The sequence below is a fragment of the Podarcis bocagei genome (genome assembly GCF_964188305.1).
Source record: "Podarcis bocagei genome assembly, chromosome: 16".
Classification (NCBI taxonomy): Eukaryota; Metazoa; Chordata; class Lepidosauria; order Squamata; family Lacertidae; genus Podarcis; species Podarcis bocagei.
Window position 1 is genome coordinate 21,149,841 of NC_138142.1, and position 25,470 is coordinate 21,175,310.

At 44.1% G+C, this 25,470-nt stretch overlaps 1 protein-coding gene across 11 annotated transcripts in view; it reads right to left on the reverse strand.

The window, feature by feature from the left end:
- The window catches only part of CIT (citron rho-interacting serine/threonine kinase), a 116,665-nt gene that overhangs the window by 82,840 nt on the left and 8,355 nt on the right, over window positions 1–25,470 (reverse strand). For 9 of the 11 annotated variants that reach the window (XM_081174627.1, XM_081174625.1, XM_081174629.1 and 6 more), the window contains 5 exons: window positions 24,557–24,699; window positions 23,350–23,443; window positions 19,942–20,145; window positions 18,679–18,832; window positions 9,812–9,992 (listed from right to left, as the gene is read on the reverse strand). In XM_081174627.1, coding sequence (XP_081030753.1) covers window positions 9,812–9,992; window positions 18,679–18,832; window positions 19,942–20,145; window positions 23,350–23,443; window positions 24,557–24,699 — 776 coding nt within the window. Of the gene's footprint in view, window positions 1–9,811; window positions 9,993–10,805; window positions 10,925–10,961; window positions 11,102–18,678; window positions 18,833–19,941; window positions 20,146–23,349; window positions 23,444–24,556; window positions 24,700–25,470 lie in introns of those variants that run through there. The other 2 variants (XM_081174623.1, XM_081174622.1) reach the window with 2 other exon arrangements.

The window sequence follows — 25,470 nt, forward strand, 5'->3', positions numbered from 1 at the left end:
AAGCCAGTTACTAAGGATCTACAGTATGCCCAACTACGAGAGCATTTAGTAATACGTATTCCAGTGATTACCCTGCACTACATAATTAGGAGATAAATTCCAGATAAAGAAGAATTTAAAAAACAATCAAGAGACAAAAGTCTTCTAACATAACCCAAACTAAGAAAAGGCACACAACAGGTCATATTAAAGCATGAAATGAACTTGGGCCATAACTTTGTTCCCAAACAAGCACTTACTTCAATATGCTGAATCCAGCTTCATGCAACACATGGGAAGCTGCCATACATTGAGTCAGACCATTGGTCCATTTTGCTCAATGCAATCTACACTGGCTGGCACCAACTCTCCCGGATTTCAGGTAGGGGACATTCCCAGACCTATCTGAAGATGCTGGGGGGTTGACCTAGGACCTTTATGCAAACCAGACACACTACCACTGAGCTATGCCCTTCCCCCAAACACCTACCCATTTCTTATTTCTTACGTTTATATAACTACTCCCATGCCCCAGGAGCTCAAGGTGGTATATATGGTTCTCCCCTCTCCATTTTACTCTCACAACAACCCTGTGAAGCAGGTTAGGCTGAGAGACAGCAAGTGGCCCAATGTCACACCCAGTGAACTTCATGGCTGAGCGGGGACTTGAAACCTGGTCTCCAAGGTCATAGTCTGACACTCTAACCACTACCCCACCACTGACTCTCATGTACATCATCACTAAATGGTTTTGACAGCTCTGTTCACTGAAAACAAGAACTCAGATTAATGGGCAGTAGCACCACTGAGGTGTGGCATGAAAAATAAAAGCTATCCAAGTCACATAGGATCAGGAAACTGCAAGACTGTTGCTGCTTCTCTTCAGACATCTTCATTTATAAAGGTTTCAAAGTATTGCCCTAGTTCATACAAACAGATGCAGCAGAAGGACTGCTTCTCGACTATATCCTATCAGACTTCCAGCAGGTGACTGCAGGAGTCTTTTCCCAACCCTACCTGGAGAGACCGGGTATTGAGTCTGGAAACTTCTGAACTTCCAAATCCTCTTGGCTTTAAAAGAAGATTAGACAAATTCATGGAGGAGAGGGCTACCGATGGCTACTAGCCACAATGGCTGTGCTCTGCCTCCATAGAGAGAGGCAGCAATGCTTCTTAATATCAGTTGCTGGAAACCAAAGGAGGGGAGAGTACTCTTGTGCTCGAGTCCCAGAGGCAAGTGCTGCCACTGGCGCTGTGAGATCAGGATGTTAGACTAGGTGGACCATTGGCCTGATTCAGCAGGCTCTCCTTATGTTCTTATTGCAGATAGGTAGCCGTGTTGGTCTGCCATAGTCAAAATAAAAAAATTCCTTCCAGTAGCACCTTAAAGACCAACTAAGTTAGTTCTTGGTATGAGCTTTCGTGTGCATGCACACTTCTTCAGATACCAAGTGTGCATGCACACGAAAGCTTATACCAAGAACTAACTTAGTTGGTCTTTAAGGTGCTACTGGAAGGAATTTTTTTATTATGTTCATATGTATGCACAGCTCTACCCACCGAGTTACAGTCCCTCTCGGTCATGCAATACCACTTCCGGTTGCTAGTGGGGAAACGTTTGTGAACTTTACCACCCTATAGGCTATTGATATGAACTGCTTAAATTGGGGACTGATCCCTGGTTTCTTTCTCTTCCTACAGAATTTTTTCTCTTCCTCAGAACTCTATGTACTCTGTTGATGGAACTACCAAAAAGCCCCCTCTGCAGATCATAAAGCCCAAGAAGGCCAGTAGGGAAGGAGGTCATTTATCTGTTAACTAATTAGAAGGGGAGAATTAACTAATTTAACCCTCTGAGACCACCAATTTTGGTAGTACTAGCTTAAGTAACAGCCCATCTCAGTTTTCCCTAGAACCCTTTTCACATTTAATAACTCTTCAGTACAATATAATTTAAGTGCCTAAGCCTGCTGAGGAAGTATTTTTTTCCACAGGCTGCCTAGAGTTTTTAAAATGTCTTCCATTTAATAAAAGTATAGCAAATTTGTTCCCCCCCCCTACATTTCAGAACTAATTAGATTTTTTTCTACTGCAGTATATTTGAGGAAGGCTACACACCTGGCATCCTGTAGGTTTAAGACTATTGTGGTTTGCTCCGTGTGGAGCTGCTTGTGGAGACAATCCAGAAACTTCCAGTCACCCAGTACGTTCCCTAACTGGTGTTCTTTCATTTTTTTATTCTATTCTATTTATTTATTTTTAAATTATTTTAAATGAATAGCAGCAGCTAGGATGCTTATAGCACAAGTGTGGAGGACGCCACAGGGCCAGCTAATATCTTTATGGCATGAAAACATACGGAACCTGGCCATCGCAGAAAAGATAATGCGTAATATTGTTATGAACTTTGCAGGGGGGAAGGCTAGAGCCCCCTAAATGTGTTGTGGGTTTGTGCCAGATCCTCCCCATAATTCTTGGCTTTAGTAAAAGTCAGAATTAAACAAGGTTTGATTACACCGGGCCAAACACGGAAATTCCTACATTTAGCGTATGCAAACAAACCAGGCTAGCAGGGCAGGGCCAGCTGAGTGCAAGCCTTTAAGGCTGGCATGGCCAAACCTGGCCCTCCAGTTGTTTTAGGACTACAATTCCCATCATCCCTGACCTCTGGTCCTGTTAGCTAGGGATGATGGGCGTTGTAGTCCCAAAACAGCTGGTGGGCCAAGTTTCGCCATGCCTGCTTTAAGGAATAAAGCAGAGTAAATGGCCCATCAATGGAAACCATCACCAGGGCAGAAGACTCCCAGCCAGTCAACAGAGGAGGGTGGTTTCCAAGGTTATAGGGGGGGGGCTTCTTTGCTGAGTGCTAGTAGACAGAGGCAAAGGCCAGGTTTCGGATTTCTAATAGGAACGCTGTAGGGCCAGGGATGTCCAACCAGTAGATTGCGATCTACCAGGTTTTTTTTATACAGTCTCTTGGGAGTTGGACATGCCTGCCGTAGGCTTTGGGAGCTCCTTGGAGTCAGACAGCAGTGAGAAGGAGGAAGAGGGGCAAAGCTCCATGTGAGCTGGGAATGACAGGCTGGAACTAAGAGACACGGGGAGATGGTGTTTTGGCTGCCCTGGAATCCAATACTGCACTCCTGCAGGAAGCAAGGCCACTAGAGGACTTCCGGGTTGGTGCCTCCGACAATGGCGGAATTCCTCTGATCGGGAGGAATTTGCCCCGTGGGAATTTGGGTCTGTACCGCCACGGCGAAGGCGGAGACCCGTAAAAAATCACAGGCGGGAGAAGCCTGTGAAAGTGGATTTGGCGGGCACCTTTTGCGCCTCCCCTACTCGCGGGGAAACCCGGTTTCGGGGATCCGGAGCGACGTGGGGTGAGCGGCGCGGTGCTTCGAATCGTCTGCTTCTTCCACGGAGCGAAGCCGCATAGCTGTTGCCAGAGAGCACTGACTTTTTCCTGTGGACAATTTGACTCTAAAGTAATTACCCGTGAGTAGAGCTGAAGTGGGGGAATTGGATTTTTAAACGTTTAATTTGGCATCGAAACGGGGAGGTTCAATACAGGAAGTCCGCCTCCCCTTTTGTAAATATTCTTACCCGCCCTTCACCACAAGGTCCCAGGGCAGGTAAGAATCATATAGTATTAAAACCTAATAGAACTACTTGAAACAAACTAAAGAATATATACCAGACAATAGAGATGATCTACCCCTATCACACAAATAAATAAATCACCAAAAAACTTAGCTGGCATTGGACCCACATTCTGCCCATCTTAGAAGAATTTCATTAGCTGTGAAGTTGTTTCAGGACCATGAAAACCCTAGACTAGAGAGTCTTGATTAAGGGTGTTTCACCCCCTGCAAGGTGATAAGGTCTTTGGATGAGACCCTGCTATGGTTTACCACTCCAAAGGAGCCTTTTTAAGTAGTGGAAAATCACCTGCCACCAGTGTTCCCCTTGAAGTCCACAAGCGGGCCCATTCCTGTGGTTTTTTTATGAAAGGTTTGATGAGCTATAGGCAATCTTTTCTTTTTAAAAAAAATCTTTTTTCTGCCTTGAAAGTTTGTAATGGGTCCCAACAAATGGTGTTGTAGGTGTCAGTGTTTACATTGCTTGTAAACAACCCGGTTGGTCTATTTGTGGGCAGAAAGGCAGTTAGGAAACAAAAATAAAAATTAGCCATCTCCTGCAAAGGCTTGCTCTAAATCCTCAAGAGGGCTTTCATGCAAGAGCATCTTCTACAGTCTCTGTCAAAACAATAGCTAACCAATATTATCATATATTTGCAAAAGCATGCAAACTATTGCATTGCTTGAACCATGGATGTTTGCCACCTTGGGCTACTTTGGGAGGAAGAGTCGGACAGAAATAAATAAAATAAATAAATAAGCTTGAGCTTGTGGCAGGCGAGCACAACAGCACCCACCAGCCCTGTCTACAACTTCAGCTTCCTTTGTGTGCATCTGATGCAATCTCTACAGTACACAGGGCAGAATTCCAGATGCATAGGCTTAAGAATGCATGTGACTTTGGACATTGTCACAACTCCTAATGCCGAGATGCAATGATCACGCATTAGAGCCAAAGAGGCAATATGGCACGGGATGGAGGAAAAGAGATGATCCCAATGTACAGTGGTGCCCCGCAAGACGAATGCCTCGTAAGACAGAAAACTCGCTAGACGAAAGAGTTTTCCGTTTTGGAGCTACTTCGCAAAACGAATTTCCTATGGGCTTGCTTCACAAAACGACAATGTCTTGCGAGTTCCTGGTTTTTTCCCCTCCCCCCCCTTTTCTAAGCCGCTAAGCCGCTTATCAGCTGATCCGATCAGCAGATAAGCCACTAAAAGCGCTAATAGCGCTAATCCGCTAATCCGTCAATGGGCTTGCTTCGCAAGACGAAAAAACCGCTAGACGAAGAGAATCACAGAACGGATTCTTTTCGTCTTGCGAGGCACCACTGTAATACCTTAGTTTACACCATTGATGTCGGGAACCTGTGGCCCTCCAGATGTTCATCAGCATGACCAATGGTCAGAGATGCTGGAAGTTGTTGTTCAACACCTTCAGAGAGGGACCACAGGTTCCTCATCCCTGCTTTACATACACATTAATAGGCTGAGTAAATGCTGGTTTTCTCCAAAGCCAGAAACCAGTTTCCAATGCAGAAAGTGTTTTATTTACCAAATTCTTGAGAACCCCAGTTCCTGCTTAAAAAGAAATTCCATTTTCTATCCCTCATCAATGTACCTCAGTTACAGCAACACATAAACAGCAGCTTTTAGAGGGTCACTGAACAGGAAGCCTCAGATGTTTAAGGAACTTAGCAGACCAGCTGATGACATTTTTCAAGGCTTGAATCAAGACTGTGGGTGGTTCTCTCATGACAAGAAAAATCAGCCCATATAGACATTCTCCCACCAGTTCTCAGCTCATTAAAGTACTTAGTTTGGTAATTAGTTCTCAGCAGTCCTTGCCCAAGACATCTCACTGGTTGAAGCAGAGCCGAACTCCACACACAGCTCATAGGAAGATAGTAACCCATGTACTACTTCAGACTGTAGGTGGGGGAATCACATGACAGAATGCCCCTATCAAGTGATACCAAAATAAATTCCCTGCTTGTAGAAAACGAGAATGTCGACAAGTAGTCTTTTCCCTGATATGCTGGTTATCTATGTGCAGGGCATTTTAGTTACTTCATTTGTAGGGAGCGCCCTTGCAAGACTCCTTGTACCAGCACTCCAGAGTGGTACACCCCAGACACAGGTTACCACCACCTCTGTGAAAGCAAGGCCCAAGATTGCACAAGGTGCTTTAAGGGTCAGGATTCAACTTCAGAGCTTGCTGCCCTCTCTCATCCCCCTCCTATACTTTATGGCAACAGCAACCCTGCAAATGCCATCACTTTCCTTAGAAGTGCACTAATGTGTTATTAAGACGGGAGATTTCACACTCCAGCATGGGTGGCACTGTGTCACATCCACGCTCGCTAATTCAATCCATGTCTAGTGTCTACTAAACAAGCAGTTATCGATCAAAATAAATCAAGGCATGCACATGGCCTTGTGATTTGCAAGATGAAGTCTATAAGCAATGGACTGTGTTACAACCCAGAATTTTCCTTATCAACCGAAATGCCACACAGCTTTTCTGAATGTGGAATTATGAAATTCTGGTCACTGACAGGCATCTGAGGCCCGAAGCAACTCAGTTGGATCTCAGTGGAGAGTTCAGTCCTTGTATCCAATGTCTGTCTAGCTCACAGTAGGTCTGTTGAAATTGGTAGACCTGACTAACTTATTATGTTTTTAAATGTGTTGGAAGCCACCCAGAGTGTCTGGAGCAACCCAGCCAGTTGGGCAGGGAATAAATAATAAAATTATTATTAACTTTGTTAAATTAATTTCAATTAGTCTAACGCTGAGTAGGACTGATTGGGTAGAACCCTTGTTCTCCCACACAATATACTTATCTAAAATACCCCAGTTGACAAGCCTGCTGTTGAGAAATGTCAGTTAACAAGCAGAAGGGCACCGTTCCTTATTATTCCAGGTGACCCAAGCACTCACAGAAGCATCCTAATCTTCTGAAATTCACTTTATCTTTTCTACATGAAATATATAGCCATTCTTATAAGACATCAAAAATGATAATAGTATTCAAGACCGAAAGATGAGAAGGGCAATTAAAATCATTGCTTCCAGATGTATGGCCATCTCATAAGCACCTCTCTCATTATTTTAAAGGGCAAGCTTATCAACCATTTCTGTGCACAGTGTCTAGGCTCTTGTTTCATCTCAATAGCTGGAAGACCCTTTTGACTGAGAAGTACCTACCATACTCCACAGTTAACAAAAATGGTTCCCCGAATTTTAAAAATACACAGAGCATATCAACACCACCATTTCCTCTCCCTAGGGAATTCTGGGAACTAGTTCTGTGAGGAGGGAGTAAAGCTTTCCACCAGAGAATTTGCAGCAACTGCACAACACTACAATCCCCATGATTCTTTGGGGGAAGCCATTTCACTTAAACCAATATAAAACTCTATAACGGTCTGCAGCAGTGCTATTTTTCTGGAAAAAGAGGTGCCGGAACTCAGCGTGAACACCTCCCTCGTTCTCTTAGAATGGCAATGGCACCCACCTGAGAGGTGCCGGAACTGAGTTCCGGCTGAAAAAAGCCCTGGTCTGCAGTATAAAATAAATCCAGAGAATCAGAATGTCCAGGCATATTCAGCAACACAACTTGGAATCTTGAGAGGTTTCCTAAAACTATCATAACTGACCTTGCTACTTTTTAATTATGTCATTTGAGGATGCTGCACCTATCCAGAACAGACAATTAATCCTCTGGTTCTGACAATAAACGACAATAAATAAACAGTATCTACCAGATGTACATGGAATTAGTGCAATATGTTTGTTAATGTTTCTCTTTAAGAAATATCTGCTATTGCAAGAAAATCTTACTAAATCTGAATGAAATAATTTTCAATGTATCCTAAAAATTATAAGGTAACCACAGAAACTGTCCAGCATCCAAGCCAAAGCAAATCAACCACAACCCTTTACTGTACAGGCACTGCCTTCTCACACATCCAAGATAGTCTTCACCAAGTTGCATGCCCATGTCGGAGGTGAAAAAAATCCATCTGACAGCCAAGCTATCCCATGGGTCATCAATAAAGTAATGCCATAAAACATGATCCGTAAGTCAATGAACACAGTATGCAATCTGGACTTCCAGTTCAACTAAAATGGCTCAAGTATCCTGGCAACAATGGTCTATATGTCTCTGTACTGAGATCTATAATCTCGGTTATGGACTAATTTTCTGGACAAGATCATACCAAAGAGTTTCACCTATTAGTCTCCAACTCAGTGCTAAATATTAATAGCAGCATTCGTACAATGCTTTCAAATGTTCAAAGCACTCCCTATACATTATCGTGTTGCAATCCTTACAACAATCCTGCGAGGTAAGCTGATGCAATTAGCTGCACAAGGCAGATGGAGGCCACAGGCTGAGAGGGAGATGCTTGCCCAAAGCCAGTACATGATTTTATGGAAGAGGCAAGATGCAAACCAATGCCTTAGCCACTCTTTATTTCTATTGCAATCGGAGCAGATGTTCTGGAGCACCATTTAAAGTCTCAGGAAAAGTCTCTGATCTTTTATTTCAAGATCTTAATTGTTAATTTGATCACTATTCCTAGTCTAATCTTCAGCTTCCAAAATTTACATTTAAAAAAATATATAAATTACCTCCTTGATTAAAGGTTCATTTGTAAGAAACAGTAAAAGCCCCGGGGAATTGCCCTGCTGGATCAGACTAAAATGACTAGAAGTCTCTGGGCAGTCGGATGTGAAGGCGACAGCCTCTATTTTATTTTATGCCCCCAGCATTAGGTATTCACAGAGGTATACTGCCTCTGAGCATGGAGGTTTCAGCCAATAGCCATGGATAACCTCCACGAATTAGCCAATATAAACCCCACCGTTCCATCACATAGCTAGCAGCAGCTCAAGACGCTTGGGTGAAAAGGAAGATCTCCAGTCTAGCAACCATCTTCCTAGTTCTTATCGGAACATTTTAAAAAGCTTTTCAGGAGCGACAATGCCAAAATTGAGCACAAAAGACATCAAGAGAGGATTGTCTCACTGGCGCAGAGGCAACAGCACCACCTTCCAATTCCTGTTTGGTACTCCCTTGTCTTCCTCCCCCTCCAGAAAAGAGACACCTGCGAGTAGGAGGACACCACAGGCAGTCAAGAAGCTCCCTTCTAATTGCTGGCCTATTTAAGGTTCCTCTCTGACTCATAACACTGGGAACATCGTTGGTGCCAGGAGAGAAATCAGATTTGGTTTCCAGGCTTCTCTTTTAAACAGATTATCTTCCACACATGCTCCAAGAGTTCACATTTAAGAAATATAGAGACCTGATTTGGTTAGACTTTCCACCCCATAATACAACTTGCTTTATACTGAGACATCGGGGGCGGCTAACAGCACACTGTACGTGGAATCCCAAGGAAAGTCTCTGCATTTATCTGACCGGCAACCCTATAGCTGTTCTTCAATTGGACGTGCTATATACTCGTGCTTTACTTCTGGGCAGGAGCAGCAAAAAAAATTAAGGGCCCACCAGACCAGAAGGGGCATCATTATACAACTGATACTCTTCCCTGTGCCACTGTCGTATAGGACCTTCTATCTTCCCCTAAGACATCCAATAGCTATGGACCTCTGCATCATCCATCCTGCAGCTCCAATGCCTCTTTTGACCATGAGTTTTGTCGATACCTTGCTCCCAGTTTCAATGCGTAACCTGAGCTGCTAGTTTGCTCCTAGGAAAATGAACTCCACACCTCTGTGCCTCACCGGACCAACCTTGTAGACCTAGAGTGCTTAGCAATGCCCTAGCCATTTCACACCAATCAAACACACCCCCATCCCTCAAGATCTGAAACTCTTCTAAATTTCTCCTAAATTCCTGCAAAGCAACACAGAGAGAATTCAGTCAAAACCGCTCACTTCCCTCTAGGATGTAGCAGACAGCTTCTAAGACAAGGAACGTTAGACTCAGAATGAAGCATTCCTTTCATGCAACAATATTGGGAAGGGGGGTGAGAGCCAATGACATGAATCACAGCTAAAGCAAAGCCTGAATCATCTTCCTATAGCAGAGGGAAGACCAGTCAAAAGCTGGGTATTCACATTTCCCCAACCTAACCCCCCCCACTCCCCGTTCCACCGCCAAGTACATCAAGCACTGATTTTCCCCTATTCATTCTCTACAAAACAGCAATTCCTACTTACTCTGTTCGGAGAATCCCCAATGCCTTGATGAAGGAGAACCCTACAAACGGCAAATCTTCTCCTGAGAAACCTGCGGGGTTCAGCTGGCACAGAGAGGATACAATTCGTGAATTCTTGTCTGGTTCATCGAAATTTGAGGTGTCATCATCAGACTTGATGGTAGGCACAAAGGGGGGAGGAGCTGGTTATTTCGTAAAAAAACATAAAGAAGAAGGGACAGAAAATTTTTAGCTGCAGTTTGCTGTCAAAGTCCCTCTCGTTCAGCATTGTCAATGGCACTGCAGCTCCTGCTTTTAATCTTGCTAACACCAGCAGGCTGAGCCACTGCTCTCCAACCTATTACAGCAACAAGAGATTAACCCTTCGTCTGCCAACATGGCTACCATTCTGCAGGCAGAGAATCTCTTGCTGCTTTTGAACCAGCCTTGCACCTTCAAGAACAAGCCAACGATGACAATATGTCAAGTTTCAATCTTGCCTGTCTGCAGGATGCTTCCTCCTGATCTCTTTGGACAAGGGAGATCCATCTAAGCAACCTGAATCAATGAAGCAAACCGGCTGCTCTGCCTACAGATGGGGTCGTGCCAAACAGAACCAGTAGCACCCGCAGCCTGGATAGCAGACCCTCGCCTCCCTTTACTAAATTAATCTTGTCTGTGGAAGCACTGCAGCTGATAAACCTCAGCCCTTTTGAGAATTCATGTTCCCAGCTTTGCTAAAAACACTACTGATGGGACTCCACCGCAGTCCAGCTTCAGCGCTATCAACTCTATCAAATAGGCAACAGTAAGAATAATTTCTCCCCCTTTAGCTGGCACCCTTAAAGCTCCTGCTCTCAAACTGCTTCATTTTAGCCTTCCTTTAAGGTTTAAATAAAGCAGCAGAGCTACAAAATCTTGAAGAGATAAGCTGTCCCTAAACCATGTTCAGCAGCAGAGTTGCTTGCTGGTCTGCATGTATACAGAACGAAGCCCTGCTCATTAGGATTATGCACCTTCATTCGTTTCAAATATGCATTTAATCAATCAATGCAAATCATCGCAAAATGCAAATCAGCCAGGTTCTCTTTTTGCTCTGTGAAGCAGAATCCCTTCAGCCAGCTCGCTCCTCATCACAAGCTGGTGAATGTATAGTGTGCTAATGCCGTTACCATGGATTCCGTATAGATCTCCGGCAGCTGAAGGGCTGATGGGAAATGAATGCTGGGAGCCAGCATTACAGTCCCTGCAGTGCAGACTCCCTGCTCCTCACTTTGTGCATGCTCCAGAGTTTAAAGCCTGCCTGACTCCCTCTATTCCTGACAGATGCTGATACTTATCTGACTGACACAGGCAAAACATGAGTCACTACTGGAGCTTACTAGCTCCCTCTAGGCTGCCAGAGCCTTTTGCAGCCCAGGTTTTTTTAACTCTTTGCTTTTTTATACATACTTTTAAACCATCACAAGTGAATGGCCAGAATTAATAAGCCAAAAAAAAAAAAAAAGCGTCTTCCTAATTCAAATCACCCAGAACACATATTGGCAGCCTTTCATAGAGAAAATGCTGACACTGCTTTCACAAATAGATGAGCAAGCTGATTTTCTCAGAGGTTAAAAGTAACTAAGAGTAAACGGCAGGGTGGATAACGCAATGAGGAGATTTATATTATAAGATACAACCTAACAATTTTACATACAGGGATGTAAAGAGTGGGTTTTTTAAAGCATTGTTTTTAAAAGTTGGTTAAATTAAATTTTATTTTCCCTCTTCAATAGGTGTATGGCAGGAACGTCCAACACCCAAGAGACTGCGATCTACTCACAGAATAAAAAAGTAGCAGTGATCTACCTTTTGGGGGGGGCGGGAGGGGGGGGTTGAGGTCAAAGTTGTTCAGCTTTTTCCAGGGAGGGAAGTCAATCTTGCATAAATTTTCCTCCACTGTTAGTTCATGAAACAAGGATAAAATGATGAAAGTATCTTTGTATTCTTTTGAAACGCAAAAGGCCCATTGCAGACTACTTGCTTCATGACCTCTTAACATATGGGCTTCTGTGCTCCCTCAGTTTTCAGCCTTAACCACGGTGTAAAAATGCCTGGAACAAGGCAATGCCCAATCCACGACTACCTTCTTACCCAGATTTAGAGTTGGTAGCCAACGGAAAAATACCCTGTAGTTTAATGCTAACAATGGAAGAAAGGAGGGAACAAGCCCGTGGAATGTTCTGTAATTTCTTAACCATGGTTAAAGATTGGGAAACAATCTTGGTGCTGCTAACCAAAAAGCAATATTAATCTGCACTCGAGTTGAAATAGTCTATGACCTAAGGAAATAGCAGGTGCAGTTTTTAGCAGCTCTGTATTAGGAAAATACAGTGGTACCTCTAGATGCGAACGGAATTCGTTCCAGAGCCCCGTTCGCATCTAGAAGCAGACACAACCAGCGACAGCACGTCTGTGCACGCGTCGCTTTGAGCCACTTCTGCGCATGATGTCATTTTGAGCGTCTGCGCATGCGGCGAAACCCGGAAGTAACGCACTCTGTTACTTCCGGGTTGCCGCGGAATTTTTGAGCGTCTGCGCATGCGGCGAAACCCGGAAGTAACGCACTCTGTTACTTCCGGGTTGCCGCGGAATGCAACTCGAACGCGCTCATCCAGAAGCACATTCAACCCGAGGTATGACTGTACATCAGAATGTCTTTTTTCTGGTGCCTGGACACAATCAACTTATGAAAGTTGGTTAAAGAATTTCCTTTCTACAGAGATTTTCCCTGTCCTGTAAAATTTATTCTACTTGTATCTTTGAAAACATGTTGAGTTCAGCAGCCCCCTTAAGTGCTTGCCAGTAGAATGAGCCTTGAATTCCTTCTGCTGCCTGAAGGCAACCAGCTTCCTTATCCCCTTGCTAGTCTTCATTATTCAGCTGCCTGAGAACTTGAGCATGGACCCCTGTGGATCAAGCACTGTCTCTCTGTTCCAGCTCTGGGTTTTGGTCAAACGACAGAACTGCAGGCAATTCCAGCCTGAAGGTGCACATCACAGCCACAGTGCACCTAGTCTGGGAAGTCAAAGGACACTAGAGAGCCAATCTGGTGTCACTAACTGGCATAAAGACTCTCAGACGTACTGACTTATTTCAGTATGAGCAATCTGTCATTGTGGGAACCACTGAGTTCTCACACCATGTTGCCTGGTGATTGGCCTCCTGCCAACCCGTTTGTCTCAAAGGCACTTGCCCACCCTCAAGGCTAAGCACCTGACACACTGATGACTTATCTTCCAAAGACACAAGCACCTGATCTCCCAGGACAACCTAGAGACTGATTTTTATAAAGCAAGGATGGGGAACCTGTAGTCCTCCAGATGTTGCTGGACTCTATCAACCCTGGGCATTGAGCATGCTGGCTAGGGTTGAAGAAGAAGAAGAAGAGTTTGGATTTGATATCCCGCTTTATCACTACCCGAAGGAGTTTCAAAGCAGCTAACATTCTCCTTTCCCTTCCTCCCCCACAACAAACAGTCTGTGAGGTGAGTGGGGCTGAGAGACTTCAGAGAAGTGTGACTGGCCCAAGGTCACCCAGCAGCTGCATGTGGAGGAGCAGGGAAGCGAACCCGGTTCACCAGATTACGCGTCTACCACTCTTAACCACTACACCACACTGGGTTGATGGGAGTCGGGTCCAACTTCTGGAGGGCCACAATTCCCCAGCCCTGTTATCAAGGCATAACTGCTTGAAATATTTGGCTACTGTCCTAAACTTGCACAGCTGTTCCCCTTTCCCTGGTTTCTGAATCCAGTCCAACGCAAGTCCCTTGAAGTTGCAAAGCAAATCAGGGAGATGTTTCCAAAGGAAGAACTGTGAGGTGGGAGAGAGTTTGTGCTAGCCACCAGGCAATGGCTTTTCCCACCTGCCTTGCCTCACCTTCCAGCCGTAGGAGCCTTTAGAATGGAGTTGCTGCCAAAGGCATTACAGTGCTACCTCGGGTTAGGAACTTAATTTGTTCTGGAGGCCGTTCTTAACCTGAGGTACCACTTTAGCTAATGGGGCCTGCTGCTACGCCGCCACCACGCAATTTCTGTTTTCATCTTGAAGCAAAGTTCTTAACCCGAGGTACTATTTCTGGGTTAGCAGAGTCTGTAACCTGAAGCGTTTGTAACCCGAGGTACCACTGTATGTGTATGTGTGAGGTGAGGAGAGGGAGTTGATCGTGGTGATCAACTCCCACTCGAAAACCTATGTCCCCACTGTGGAAAGAAGTGTGGATTCAGATTTGGTCTCCACAGTCACTGACAAACAGTCGCACCTAATAAGAATAGCTAATAGCACAGTCACTTACTGGTGATTTGTTAAATATTCTATGATTTATGTTGTGTCGGTTTGCATTTCTTAGTGCAGAAAGTATTGATCTGATGTGTAGAGATTTTCCTGTTCTACTTAATTCAAAAGGGTTCTGGAAGCTTCTCTGTATGTATGTATGAAAGAAACAAAGCAGAATGTTCATGATGTTTGGGTTATTCCTTCAGAGAAGCTGAGTACAGCTGGCTTAAACTGGTTCTGTTATCTCTTCTGTGTCAAGGTCATGCTGACTATAACAAGAAGAGCCTAGGTTTCTCTTTCTCTTTCTATCTCTTTTCCTTCTGGTGTGGTGTTCTGTACATAGTATGCTTAGTGTTAAGGTTTAGGCTTATTATAAGTTATTGTAAGTTTAAGTTAAGCCTGCTGCAACTGGATTTCTTATGGACAGTGCCAAACCTGAATGTATTGGATTTGTGACCATTATGCTCATTTGCATTTAGTAGCAGTAAAGCTCTGCTGGATGAAATATTAATTGCCTCTGGACTATTTTTGGGGAATCCTGCAATGTGTTTAAGTTTTTACTCTGCTAACTATACGTTGGAATCTGCTCTGGATCAATATTGTGTAGAATTCCATGACATGTTGTACTTGTGATGTTCTATTGTGTTATTGTTATTCATCATTTGTAAGCTAATTTGAAATTCATGTGAATGAAAAGCAGCATAGAAATATAATAAATCGAATCAAAAACCCAGTATTCCACCCGAGGCCTGGGATGCAGATCCTCCTTTCCTGGCAAGACTTAAGTCACTTCATGGCAATTTCATCTACTCTTGGAAGCAAGAAATCCTTCTGATTAACCAGGGATGCGAACAGGCTAAGAGAAACTGGCAAGGGCAAGATGTAAGGATGGATGGGTGCTAGAATCAGAACTCTGACCCTTGGAGCTTGCTCTTGAAGGCACTGTGGAGGCGGCATGGGACAACATTTTAGATGTTATCGTGCATCACAGCTAAGAAGGAATCTCCTCTGAGAAAGCAGGAGATAAACATAACAGAAAAACAGCAAACAACTGTTTGCTCAAGGGAGAGGTCATTTGCACTTAGGTTAATTAGATTCTCTCCTTGAGAAATGAATGCTCCTTCCCATTTCTCTTCAGTAGATGGATTCATCTGAGACACTTTCAAAGGGCCTTAACACATTAAATGGTTTATAAATGAATGAATTATTTGAAAAACGAGAATACAAGACATCCCTTTCAAGGTCTTGGATTCTCTTGCTTATTTATTTGTTGAAGATTTTTACCCTGACCTTCCTCAAAAAATTGATACGGCTAACACTTCAAATGCAACAACACTGGCAGAATTAAAAAGAACACCAAGGAAGTCTCAGAATAAAAGTGCAACAAAAAGCAAAGGGAGGGGTGGCAAAATAACTTTAGGACAGTGACGAACAAGTCAAACTGTGACATCATCTAAAAATAATGCAGTGATTGTTTAGCATTGAAATATTTTCTGATTTTTTTATCCACAAGACTAAAAATATGGCATTGGTGTTCAAGCTACCAACCCTAGCCCAATTGACAACCATTTCAAACAGAAAGGCCCACAAGCATTTGTGGACCCGGCAACTCGAGGCTAGTCCCTTCATGAACTGCAAGGGATGAGTTGTCCATGTTATACAAGGAAGCTGGCAGTGTATAGAGGGAAATTAAGAGTATATGGCTCTTCCATTCATGGTCCCAAAGCACTTTCCCTTTCCACCAGTGTTAGGGAAACTGTGGCCCTCCAAATGTTGCCACTGTACAACTCACATCATCCCTGATCAGTGGCCATGCTGACTGGGGTTGATGGGAATTGGAGTATGTGGCGTTTGCCCTCCTAGGTGTGTGACATCATACTGGGTTCATAGGGAAAGGGTTAACTAATTATAAAATGACTAACCAATGGGAACCCAAGGGGAGGAGTTAGAAGGGAGAGTTAGAGTGGTTGAGAAGTCAGTCTGGAGTTAGAAGAGACAGAGAGGATAAGTCTGTGGGTTGGGCTAGTCTGATGAGAGAGAGTGAGAGAATTTGTTAAGAGGAGTCAGTCAAACAGTTGAGATAATCAGTCAGAAGGTATTAGGAAGGTATAGGCCGGTAAAGAAACTAAAGTTAAGATAATGACAGGAATATTATCTGAGAAACCATAAACTTGTTAATGTTTATAAAATAAACTTGTTTATTTGGTTCACTTTTAACAACTGTCTGGACTCAGTGTTTTACCCGAGAGTAACGGGTTGGTGGCAGCGGGGAAGCGAGCACAGTGGTGGCACAGGGATCAACAGACCGTTAAACGTCCGGGGACCCTGTGTGATCACCACAGAGTCCAACAGCAGCCAGAGGCCACAGGTCCCCAAACAGTGCTTTAAACACACACTCACAAACTCTGCTCCATTGCAATGACTACTGTTGACTGGAAGAAATCAGCTTGGGTGCTCGTTGTCCGCAGGGCAGCAGTTGGGCACCCCTACCCGCTATACTCTCAAAAATAAAGCACCGTATTTTTCGCCCTATAAGACGCACTTTTTCCCCTCCAAAAATGAAGGGGAAATCTGGGTGCATCCTATGGGGCGAATGCAGGCTTTTGCTGAAGCTTGGAGAGGGAGAGGGGTCGGTGCGCACCGACCCCTATTGCTCTCCAGGCTTCAGGAACACATCCGCAGCCTAGGCAGCCCTGCGGGAGGTCCCGCAGGGATGTCTAGGCTGAGGATAGCAGCCTGCCGCCCAGCACGAGGGGCGCCCTGAAGCAGAGCGCCCCCCGCGCCAGGCAGACATCTGCAGCGTGGGGAGCCTTGCAGGAGTTCCCCGCAAGGCTCCCCACGCTGCGGATAGCAGCCTGCCGCCCGGCGGGCGGGACGCCCTGATGCAGAGCGCCCCTCGCGCCGGGCAGACATCGGCCAGCCCCACAAGCTCGGGGGACAGCAGGGAGGCACAGCACCGCCATCCCGCTGTTCCCCGACCTGGTTCGGTTTCCCCGACCTGCTTTTGGGGGGGAAATAAAGGGGGGGAAATTTCCTTTATTTCCCCCCAAAAAAACTAGGTGCGTCCTATGGGACGAAAAATACGGTATCTTCATTCTGGCTTGTAAAGAACTATTCATTGGTCACCCGTGATTAATAATAATCTTCTCCAGGTGAACAAGAAAATAAGATTCATGAAAGCTGGGGGGAGGTCATTTTAAGCAACAAATGACTTCTCCCACTTTTCTTATGGAAATGACTTAAAGCAGCTTAAACCAGTGTTTCCCAAACGTTTTTGGGCAACGGCACACCTGTGTACTAAAAAAAAATCTCGCGGCACACCACCATTAAAGCCCCGCCCTGTGACGTCAGCGCGCAGCGTCACGCCGGGAGGGACGCACAAAAGTGAACGTTTTTTCCCTCGGCAGCTCCTCTCAGCTGCGCTCAATCCGCCTCCGCGCAGGCTGAGGGAGGGAGGGAGGGGCGCGTGTGACCCGTCTCTGCTGGGAGACCAAACCCAGCGAGACAGAGTCGCGCGGAGGCGCCCAGGCAGCGCTGCCGGCTGCGAGGAGGAGCGCCAGGCAGCAGCAGGAGGCGCGGCCTCTCCTCGCCGCCCCCGCCCCGCCTCTCGCCGCCCGACTCGCCCGCCTCCCTCCAGGCATCTCGCGGCACACCAGCCGGTGTCTCACGGCACACTCGTGTGCCGGGGAACACCGGTTGGGAAACACTGGCTTAAACCATAAAATCATACACAAAACAGAAAAAACAGCATTAAACACCCTCAACCAAACACCTAACAGGAAAAAACAGAAAGTCAGCAGGATTTAAAAGAGGGAAAGAAAACCTATTAAAAGAAACAGAAGATGATTCCAGTAGCCATCTGCATAAGTCCCTATGAAGAGCCATATTTTGAGAAAGCAGCAAAAAAAAGGGGGGGGGGAGAGATAGTCAGGCATGTTTCCTTGGGGGAAGGCATTTCATGATGTCACAGATAAAAAGGTCCTGCACCTTTTACTCATCAGGTGAACCCCAGGTCAGCAACAGAATCCAGATCAGGACTTCAGATCTTGATCTTAATTAACAGCGATAACGTACATGTGTTGGCAGATGCATTCATGGAAGTATTTGTAAGCCAACGACTTGACTTAATTTGCTAGCCAAGTTTAAATACGTAAAGGAAGTCTTGTGTGTCTTTGTCTTAATAGCATTTAGGGAGGTCCAAGCAGCCTTCTCAATGCACCACTTGACAAAATTTCACCCACTACTTGCATCCTTACCGAGTATCTCAAATAAGTATAGCACATTTCAAGCACATAGCAAAGCAAATCATTTTCCCTGCATCTCATTTTGTACAACGACATTTGTGGCAGTTCAGTGCAAACATCAACAAAATCCCCTTTGTAAATTATTGTCTCTCTTTATTCCATTCATACGCTCTCTCTGCCATGATAGTACTCATGGTGGCATACATGATGGAAGTGAACGAAGGGAACATCCCAGAAAGTTGCTGCATAATGTTCCTTTGGAGTGTGCCCTGGGAATTAGCCACCAACCAAGCCCCTAAATTTCATCAGGAACATGTTACTCACAGTTACGGATGCAACTCCAGTCAACTGTAGAAAAGAATGGATGACAGCAGAGGCTTTCATAATCTAGTCTCTCTTTCTGCCCACACAGTAAGCTCTGCACTAGATCAAGGAATTCTTTGCTGACTTTCACATCCTCAGGGAACTTCAGGAACCTCTGAAGTTGAAGCAAAAATAAATCTTACTCAGTAGTAAAGAAACCAAAAGCTGAGAGCTGGGATCCAAAGAACTACTTTCGCCAAGCCAAAAGCTTGCATACCCTGAAGTGGGCCATGTGGATTTTATTTATTTTAACACAACATCCCATTAAGCTATACTGCAAACTGCTTTTGAAACTTCCTCCACACCTGAAAACAAAATAAGGAGGCAGCTGTTTGGAGAGACGACAGCCCAGAGTCCTTTCAGGTACATGGGATGAGCAGCACAGTTCTTTGGACCCCAGCCAAAGGGTTTCAGTATCCTTCAAAACATCCCAAAAAAAGTAGTTAATGAAAGGGATATGCACATGCAGCAACTTCACAAAAGCACAGGAAAGCAAAAAATATTATTATTAGCTGATGGTGATGTTGTTGTTGCTGCTATATTAGCTATTCTTATTAGGTGCAGCATACAGAACATCAGATTTCACTTTTTAGTAATGAAAGTTTCTAGCCCTTATGCCAAGGATGGGGAATCTGTGGGTCTCCAGATGTTGCTGAAGTCCCAACTTCCATCAGTCATAGATTTAATAGTCAGTGGTCAGGGGTGATGGGAAATGTAGTCCCATATCTGGAGGGCTGCAGGCTCCCTATTCCTGCGCCATGCAAAGCAATGTTTGAAAGCATGTTGACAATTCCTGATGATGGAGACTTTGCCAGTGACTCTGGATGGGGCTTTACTGCCCCTTCCCAAGACTAACAGAAGCAGACTAAATAATGCAAGATAAATGATGAGAAATGCATAAATACCCATCATAGAAACTCACTTATTTGCCACAGAATTTGGGTCAATGGCACCGAGTATCTTGCTTTTAATCATGCAAAATGCACACAGTTCTAGGTAGAATTAAATGTATGATTGAACGAAGTTTTAGTATTGGCTAATCAGCACTAATTTCACAAAGTTCCTGTAGCTAATAATACATCTGTCAATAATGCCCAAAGCACTAGTACAGCAGGAAATAACTAGCAAAAGCTATGCAGGACGCAGGACCATACAGACAAACGCTTGGAGCAGTTTTGTTCTGGCAAATTCCACCTTCACATGTATTGAGAACGTTGTTCGTACCTGAAAGTTCATTATGTTATTGAAGGTTTTGCTTGAGGTTCCTTCCGTAAATGGTGATTTTCCATACATCATTTCATAAGCAACCACCCCTAGAGACCACCAGTCACATTCTGATCCATATGAACCCTTGCCATTGCTATTCAGAACTGTTAGCATCTCTGGAGCCATATAATCTGGGGTGCCAACTGGCAGTTTGGCATCCACCTGGAAAGTAGAACACAATGGGTGCAGTTATAGCTTATTCTACTGTTAATATACGCTGGAAACCAAGCATTCATCATGTTACTTATGAAAGGAATTTAAGATAACATTTTCTGTGTACATCCCTGAACAAGAAAATAATGGATTGCATGCTTAATACAACATTAACATGATGAACCAAGGAGGAAAATGGAAATGTGTGTTACATGGGAGGAGTCTGTATTTCAAGTCTTTTGAGTCATAACAAAGCCAAATCTTTTTACCATGGATAACAGATTTTGAAAAGATTGTGATATCACACATTCCTTCCTCCCAGGCATTTGCCTCAACAGCAAAAATGCCTCGCATGAATTATCCGCAGTTAATGCTTTTGTCAGCACCAACTTTAGTCATGGTTAATGCTAACCATAATTTCCTCTTTGTCACTTCACATAGCGCCCAATGTATCAGAAGAGGTTTGTAATAGGAAACAAGAACTTCGTCCACTCAAAAATGCCTTTAATCAACTAAATGCCTTTAGCTAACAGCAGAAGAAATGGCAGCTCATCTCATTCATTCAAATTTAGCTGCATCTCTCTTTCCAATGTGTGAAAATTGCCATGCTACCATTCCCTTGCTAGATGCCTATCCCGCCCGAAATAAGCAGTGGCTTCTACGTAATAAGGGTTTCAAGGCATCCTCCAAGTAGGCACACAGGCTTATGAATTAAGTGAAAAATTTTAGCACTCACATAAACTGCCTGGGAGCCAACAGAAACTGAAGCACTTGAGTCTACCAATTGATATAAACAAGCTTCTAGAAGCAAGGATGGGGGAGGATGCTTCTCCTATCTCCTGATCTGTGTCCCCTACGACTTGCTGTATAGCTGCAAAATACATTTTTTTAAAAAATTATTGCATATCACACCCTTCCTCCAAAAGCAGCCCTGGTTTGGAGGTGGCAACCCTCTAGCACTATATAGCGTAGCAGATGGAGGTTGCGGAGCGTGAGCTATTTTTTAATGCCTTTCCCAATACTAAGAGTCTGAACAGCACTACAAGGCTCCTACTCCAATATGCCTGAAGCTAAGAATAGGAGCACAACCACTATTTATTATTGAGTGGCCCTCTAGCCTACCTTTCCCAAGAAAGACTACAATAAATAATATGCAAGAAGAAAATGGCAAGACTGACAAAACAATTAAAAACTGTAACAAAAGCACACACTCTAGGGTTTTCCTAAAGGACAACAGTTCTTTAGATGCCTTTGGCCCAAACTGTTTAGGGCTTTAAAAGCCAATGTTGTTGCTGTTTAGTTGTGTCTGACTCTTCGTGACCCCATGGACCAGAGCACGCCAAGCACTCCTGTCTTCCACTGCCTCCCACAGCTTGGTCAAACTCATGTTAGTAGCTTTGAGAACACTGTCCAACCATCGCATCCTCTGTCGTCCCCTTCTCCTTGTGCCCTCCATCTTTCCCAACATCAGGGTCTTTTCCAGGGAGTCTTCTCTTCTCATGAGGTGGCCAAAGTATTGGAGCCTCAGCTTCAGGATCTGTCCTTCCCGTGAGCACTCAAGGCTCATTTCCTTAAGAATTGATAAGTTTGATCTTCTTGCAGTCCATGGGACTCTCAAGAGCAGGGGGCGGCAACCTAAGGCCCATGGGCCACAAGCAGCCCACAAGTGGGGGTCATTTAACTGGCCCATGAGCCGCCCCCGAACTGAACTGCCCACTCGGCAAGTCCCCACGCACTGCACTAAACAGGCACAGGTCACTGCGGGGACTTGCTTCCGCACCGCCGGAAATCGCGTCTGCGCAGATGCAGACACCGGAAATCGCGGGCGCGCACGCTCTCACACGATCTGGCCCACAGAGGAATCTCTGCTAGAATGAACTGACCCAGGCGAGGTAAACCTTGCCGACCCCTGCTCAAGAGTCTCCTCCAGCACCACAATTCAAAGGCCAATACAGTAGTACCTCTGGTAACGTACTTAATTTGTTCCAGAGGTCCGTTCTTAACCTGAAACTGTTCTTAACCTGAAGCACTATTTTAGCTAATGGGGCCTCCTGCTGCCACCGCGCCGTCGGAGCATGATTTCTGTTCTTATCCTGAAGCAAAGTTCTTAACCTGAAGCACTATTTCTGGGTTAACGGAGTCTGTAACCTGAAGCGTATGTAACCCAAGGTACCACTGTATTTGACATTTCTGGGAACACAGTCTGAAGACCACTGTTCTTTTAGATTAAATATGCATTAATAAATGCTGTTAGTTTAAGCAGCACACATTTCAACTGGCTTTTAAACGAAAAATTAACAAAAGAATGTAATAATATTATATATCCAAGGCCAGGACTGGCAAATGTAACAAGATGAGTAATTAGCCAATATTCATTTCTAGATCGAATCACATCCGTTGCATTAGTTTAATCAAGAAGCACTTGTTAGCATCACAAGAGACAAACAGTTCTAACTGTAATCAAAAAGACCATTACTCACCATCCACCAGACCTCAGCTACTTAATTACCCATTTCAGTTTCTTCCCAAATTAGCAGGAACATCATTAAACTCAAGAACCAGGGTACACGCTAGCTGCCTTTCAGTGCTATCCACTACTTCAGTTTTTTTAACTGAAAGGCACAGCTCTCTCTTTGGAAGTACAGCAATTTGAGAAAAACACATCAACTTAAGCAGAAATCCATACTAATGATGAATATGTAAAACACTCAAAACTCATAGGTAAGGAATTGCAAGAGCCTGCAGTTTCCTGAATATGCCTTCATAGACAATCTGCACTGGGGCATTATTAATAATTACTTTTGGTGTCTGCCACACAGTTATCCATATAGAAGGGATGGCTGACCCATGCCCTGTGAGCTGCCCAAGGTTTTTTTGTGCCACTCCCAAAAGTTGTCGTTCTTAAAAAGGTTGATAGTGTTTTCCTTACCAACCAATCACACGGCTCCCTGCTGTGATTCTGCGATGCCAAAAGATCCAGATACAGAGGAACTACGCACACTCAAAGAACAGTAAGGCTAGACATAAGCAATTTGGCAGATTAAATACTTTCACCTGTGCTAGCATTGCTTACATTTCTTTTAAAGAAACAGTACACCCTTGCCTCATTACTAATAATCTGTATTAAATTAGTGACAACTACAATAGGCACCCGCAGCCAAAACTAAAAAAGCTAAGATGTTTACTTTCCCATCCATTCTAGATCTTTATTACCTTTTTATCCACAGTCAGTTTGGCGGCAGACCCAAAGTCCACCAGCTTGATGTGTCCTGTTCGGTCAATAAGAATATTCTCTGGCTTAATATCTCTGTAAATAAAAAACCCAAAGCAATCAATAAAAGCTTTTCACAAGACCATAAATGCTTCCCTAATACATACTGTTTGCCAAGAAACTATCAAGAGTAGTACACTTTAAGGATCCTGATTGTTCCCTTACAGCCATGTCTTTACCTGCCACATACTCATTTCACATACGATGTCAGGTGAGGATCGGGTGGGCTTGGTTTGCAGAAAACAGCTTCACAGGCCAAAGAGAACCCTTGCCTGGCCTAATTTGGTTCACAGACTGGAGGTTTCCCATTGCTGCACTAATGTATTGCACAATGTATTAGAGTGGTAAAAAAATAATCCAAAAGGGATGTAGTCAAACACTAGTTCTCAAACTAGTCAGACTAACACTTTACAATACCACATGCATCTCACAGAGAGAGAGTGTGTGTATTTAGAAAGCAAATACTCAAGCAAGTCAACCTGGAAATACTCAACCTGGAACTATATTCCAACTCCAACTGAAGTTGGAAGGTCCAAACTGGAGTTCCTCATGGAAGAACCTGCACTGCTCACATTCCTTTCTTTAGCTTTGGTGTCCTGTCCTGTCCCCCACCACATCTTAGAGAGCCAGCGTGGTGTAGTGGTTAAGAGCGGTAGACTCGTAATCTCGTGAACCGGGTTCGATTCCCCACTCCTCCACATGCAGCTGCTGGGTGACCTTGGGCTAGTCACACTTCTTTGAAGTCTCTCAGCCCCACTCACCTCACAGAGTGTTTGTTGTGGGGGAGGAAGGGAAAGGAGATTGTTAGCTGCTTTGAGACTCCTTAGAGTAGTGATAAAGCGGGGTATCAAATCCAAACTCCTCCTCTTCTTAGGCAATAAAGCTACTGATAATTCTTCAGTGAACTCAGGAGAGTTTCAAAAGCTGATGACGATATTGCAACAGGGTGTTCAAATTCTAGAAACCCACTGCCTAAAACAGATGTTTGACTCCAGCGATCTTAGTAGTATCTTAAGGGTGATGTCTCCAAATACAGTTAGAAGAAAGTATCAAGAGTTTCCAAAACTGTTCCCTTCACTGATTTCCTAAACGATTCATTATTCCCAGTGTTGAATTAAGCCTACTGGTGTGAGGCACAGCAACACTTACCGGTGGGCATAGCCCATTTGATGGACACTATGGATGGCCAGAACTAACTCCGCTAGATAAAACTGAATAGTGCTTTCATCAAGTTGATCCTCGTATCTGTTTAGGAAGGACAGAAGATCTCCTCCAGGCTCATATTCCATAACCTTCATGCAATTTCAAAGTAAACAGACAAAAAGAAAGCAAAGCTTTGTGAAGCTCTTCTACTATGAAAAGCACACAGCATCAGCAAACAATAATTTAAAGAACATTTTCTGTGTTCTCAATATATTCAGCTTTGCTACAACAAAAGAAATTCAAAAGCACTAATCTTTCCTCCAATCCAGTAATTAAAGTTGGAGTACGGGACCCTAGATGAATCAAAAAGTATTTCTTTTTAATGTGGCTTGACTACAAAAATGGCTGTTCCTTGGGAAATTGCTGTGTTAACTATAGCTGATGGGTACTGATGACTTCATAACTTATAAAGTAACACTGTATGCATTGGCAGCTAAGAAGATCAGGAGAAAAGAACTAGATAAAATAGTGGTCAATTGCAAAGGTGATTCGGACATTTAAGCTGGCACATTCTACCTGAGAATCCCCTGCTATTCTATCGTATGCAACAAATAATTCTTAGGAGACGTGATCATGGTTTATTGTATCTGCAGTGGCTGATGTTTTTATGGTTTTTATAGTTATTGTTGCTTTTCTTGTTGTTCCCTTTATGAATGATGCCATGGCTTTTGGCTAGTGCAATAAAGTTTATTATGATGATGATGAAAGTTTATGATGATATAGCTGATGGGCTTTGTAGTCCAAAAGAGCTGGAGGGCACCAGGTTGGAGAAGGCTGGTTCTAACTCCATGCAGGCCTGCATAGGTTTGCAGTCTTGCCCCATTCATTTATGTCTATACGTTTTTCAGGATGTGGTTCTA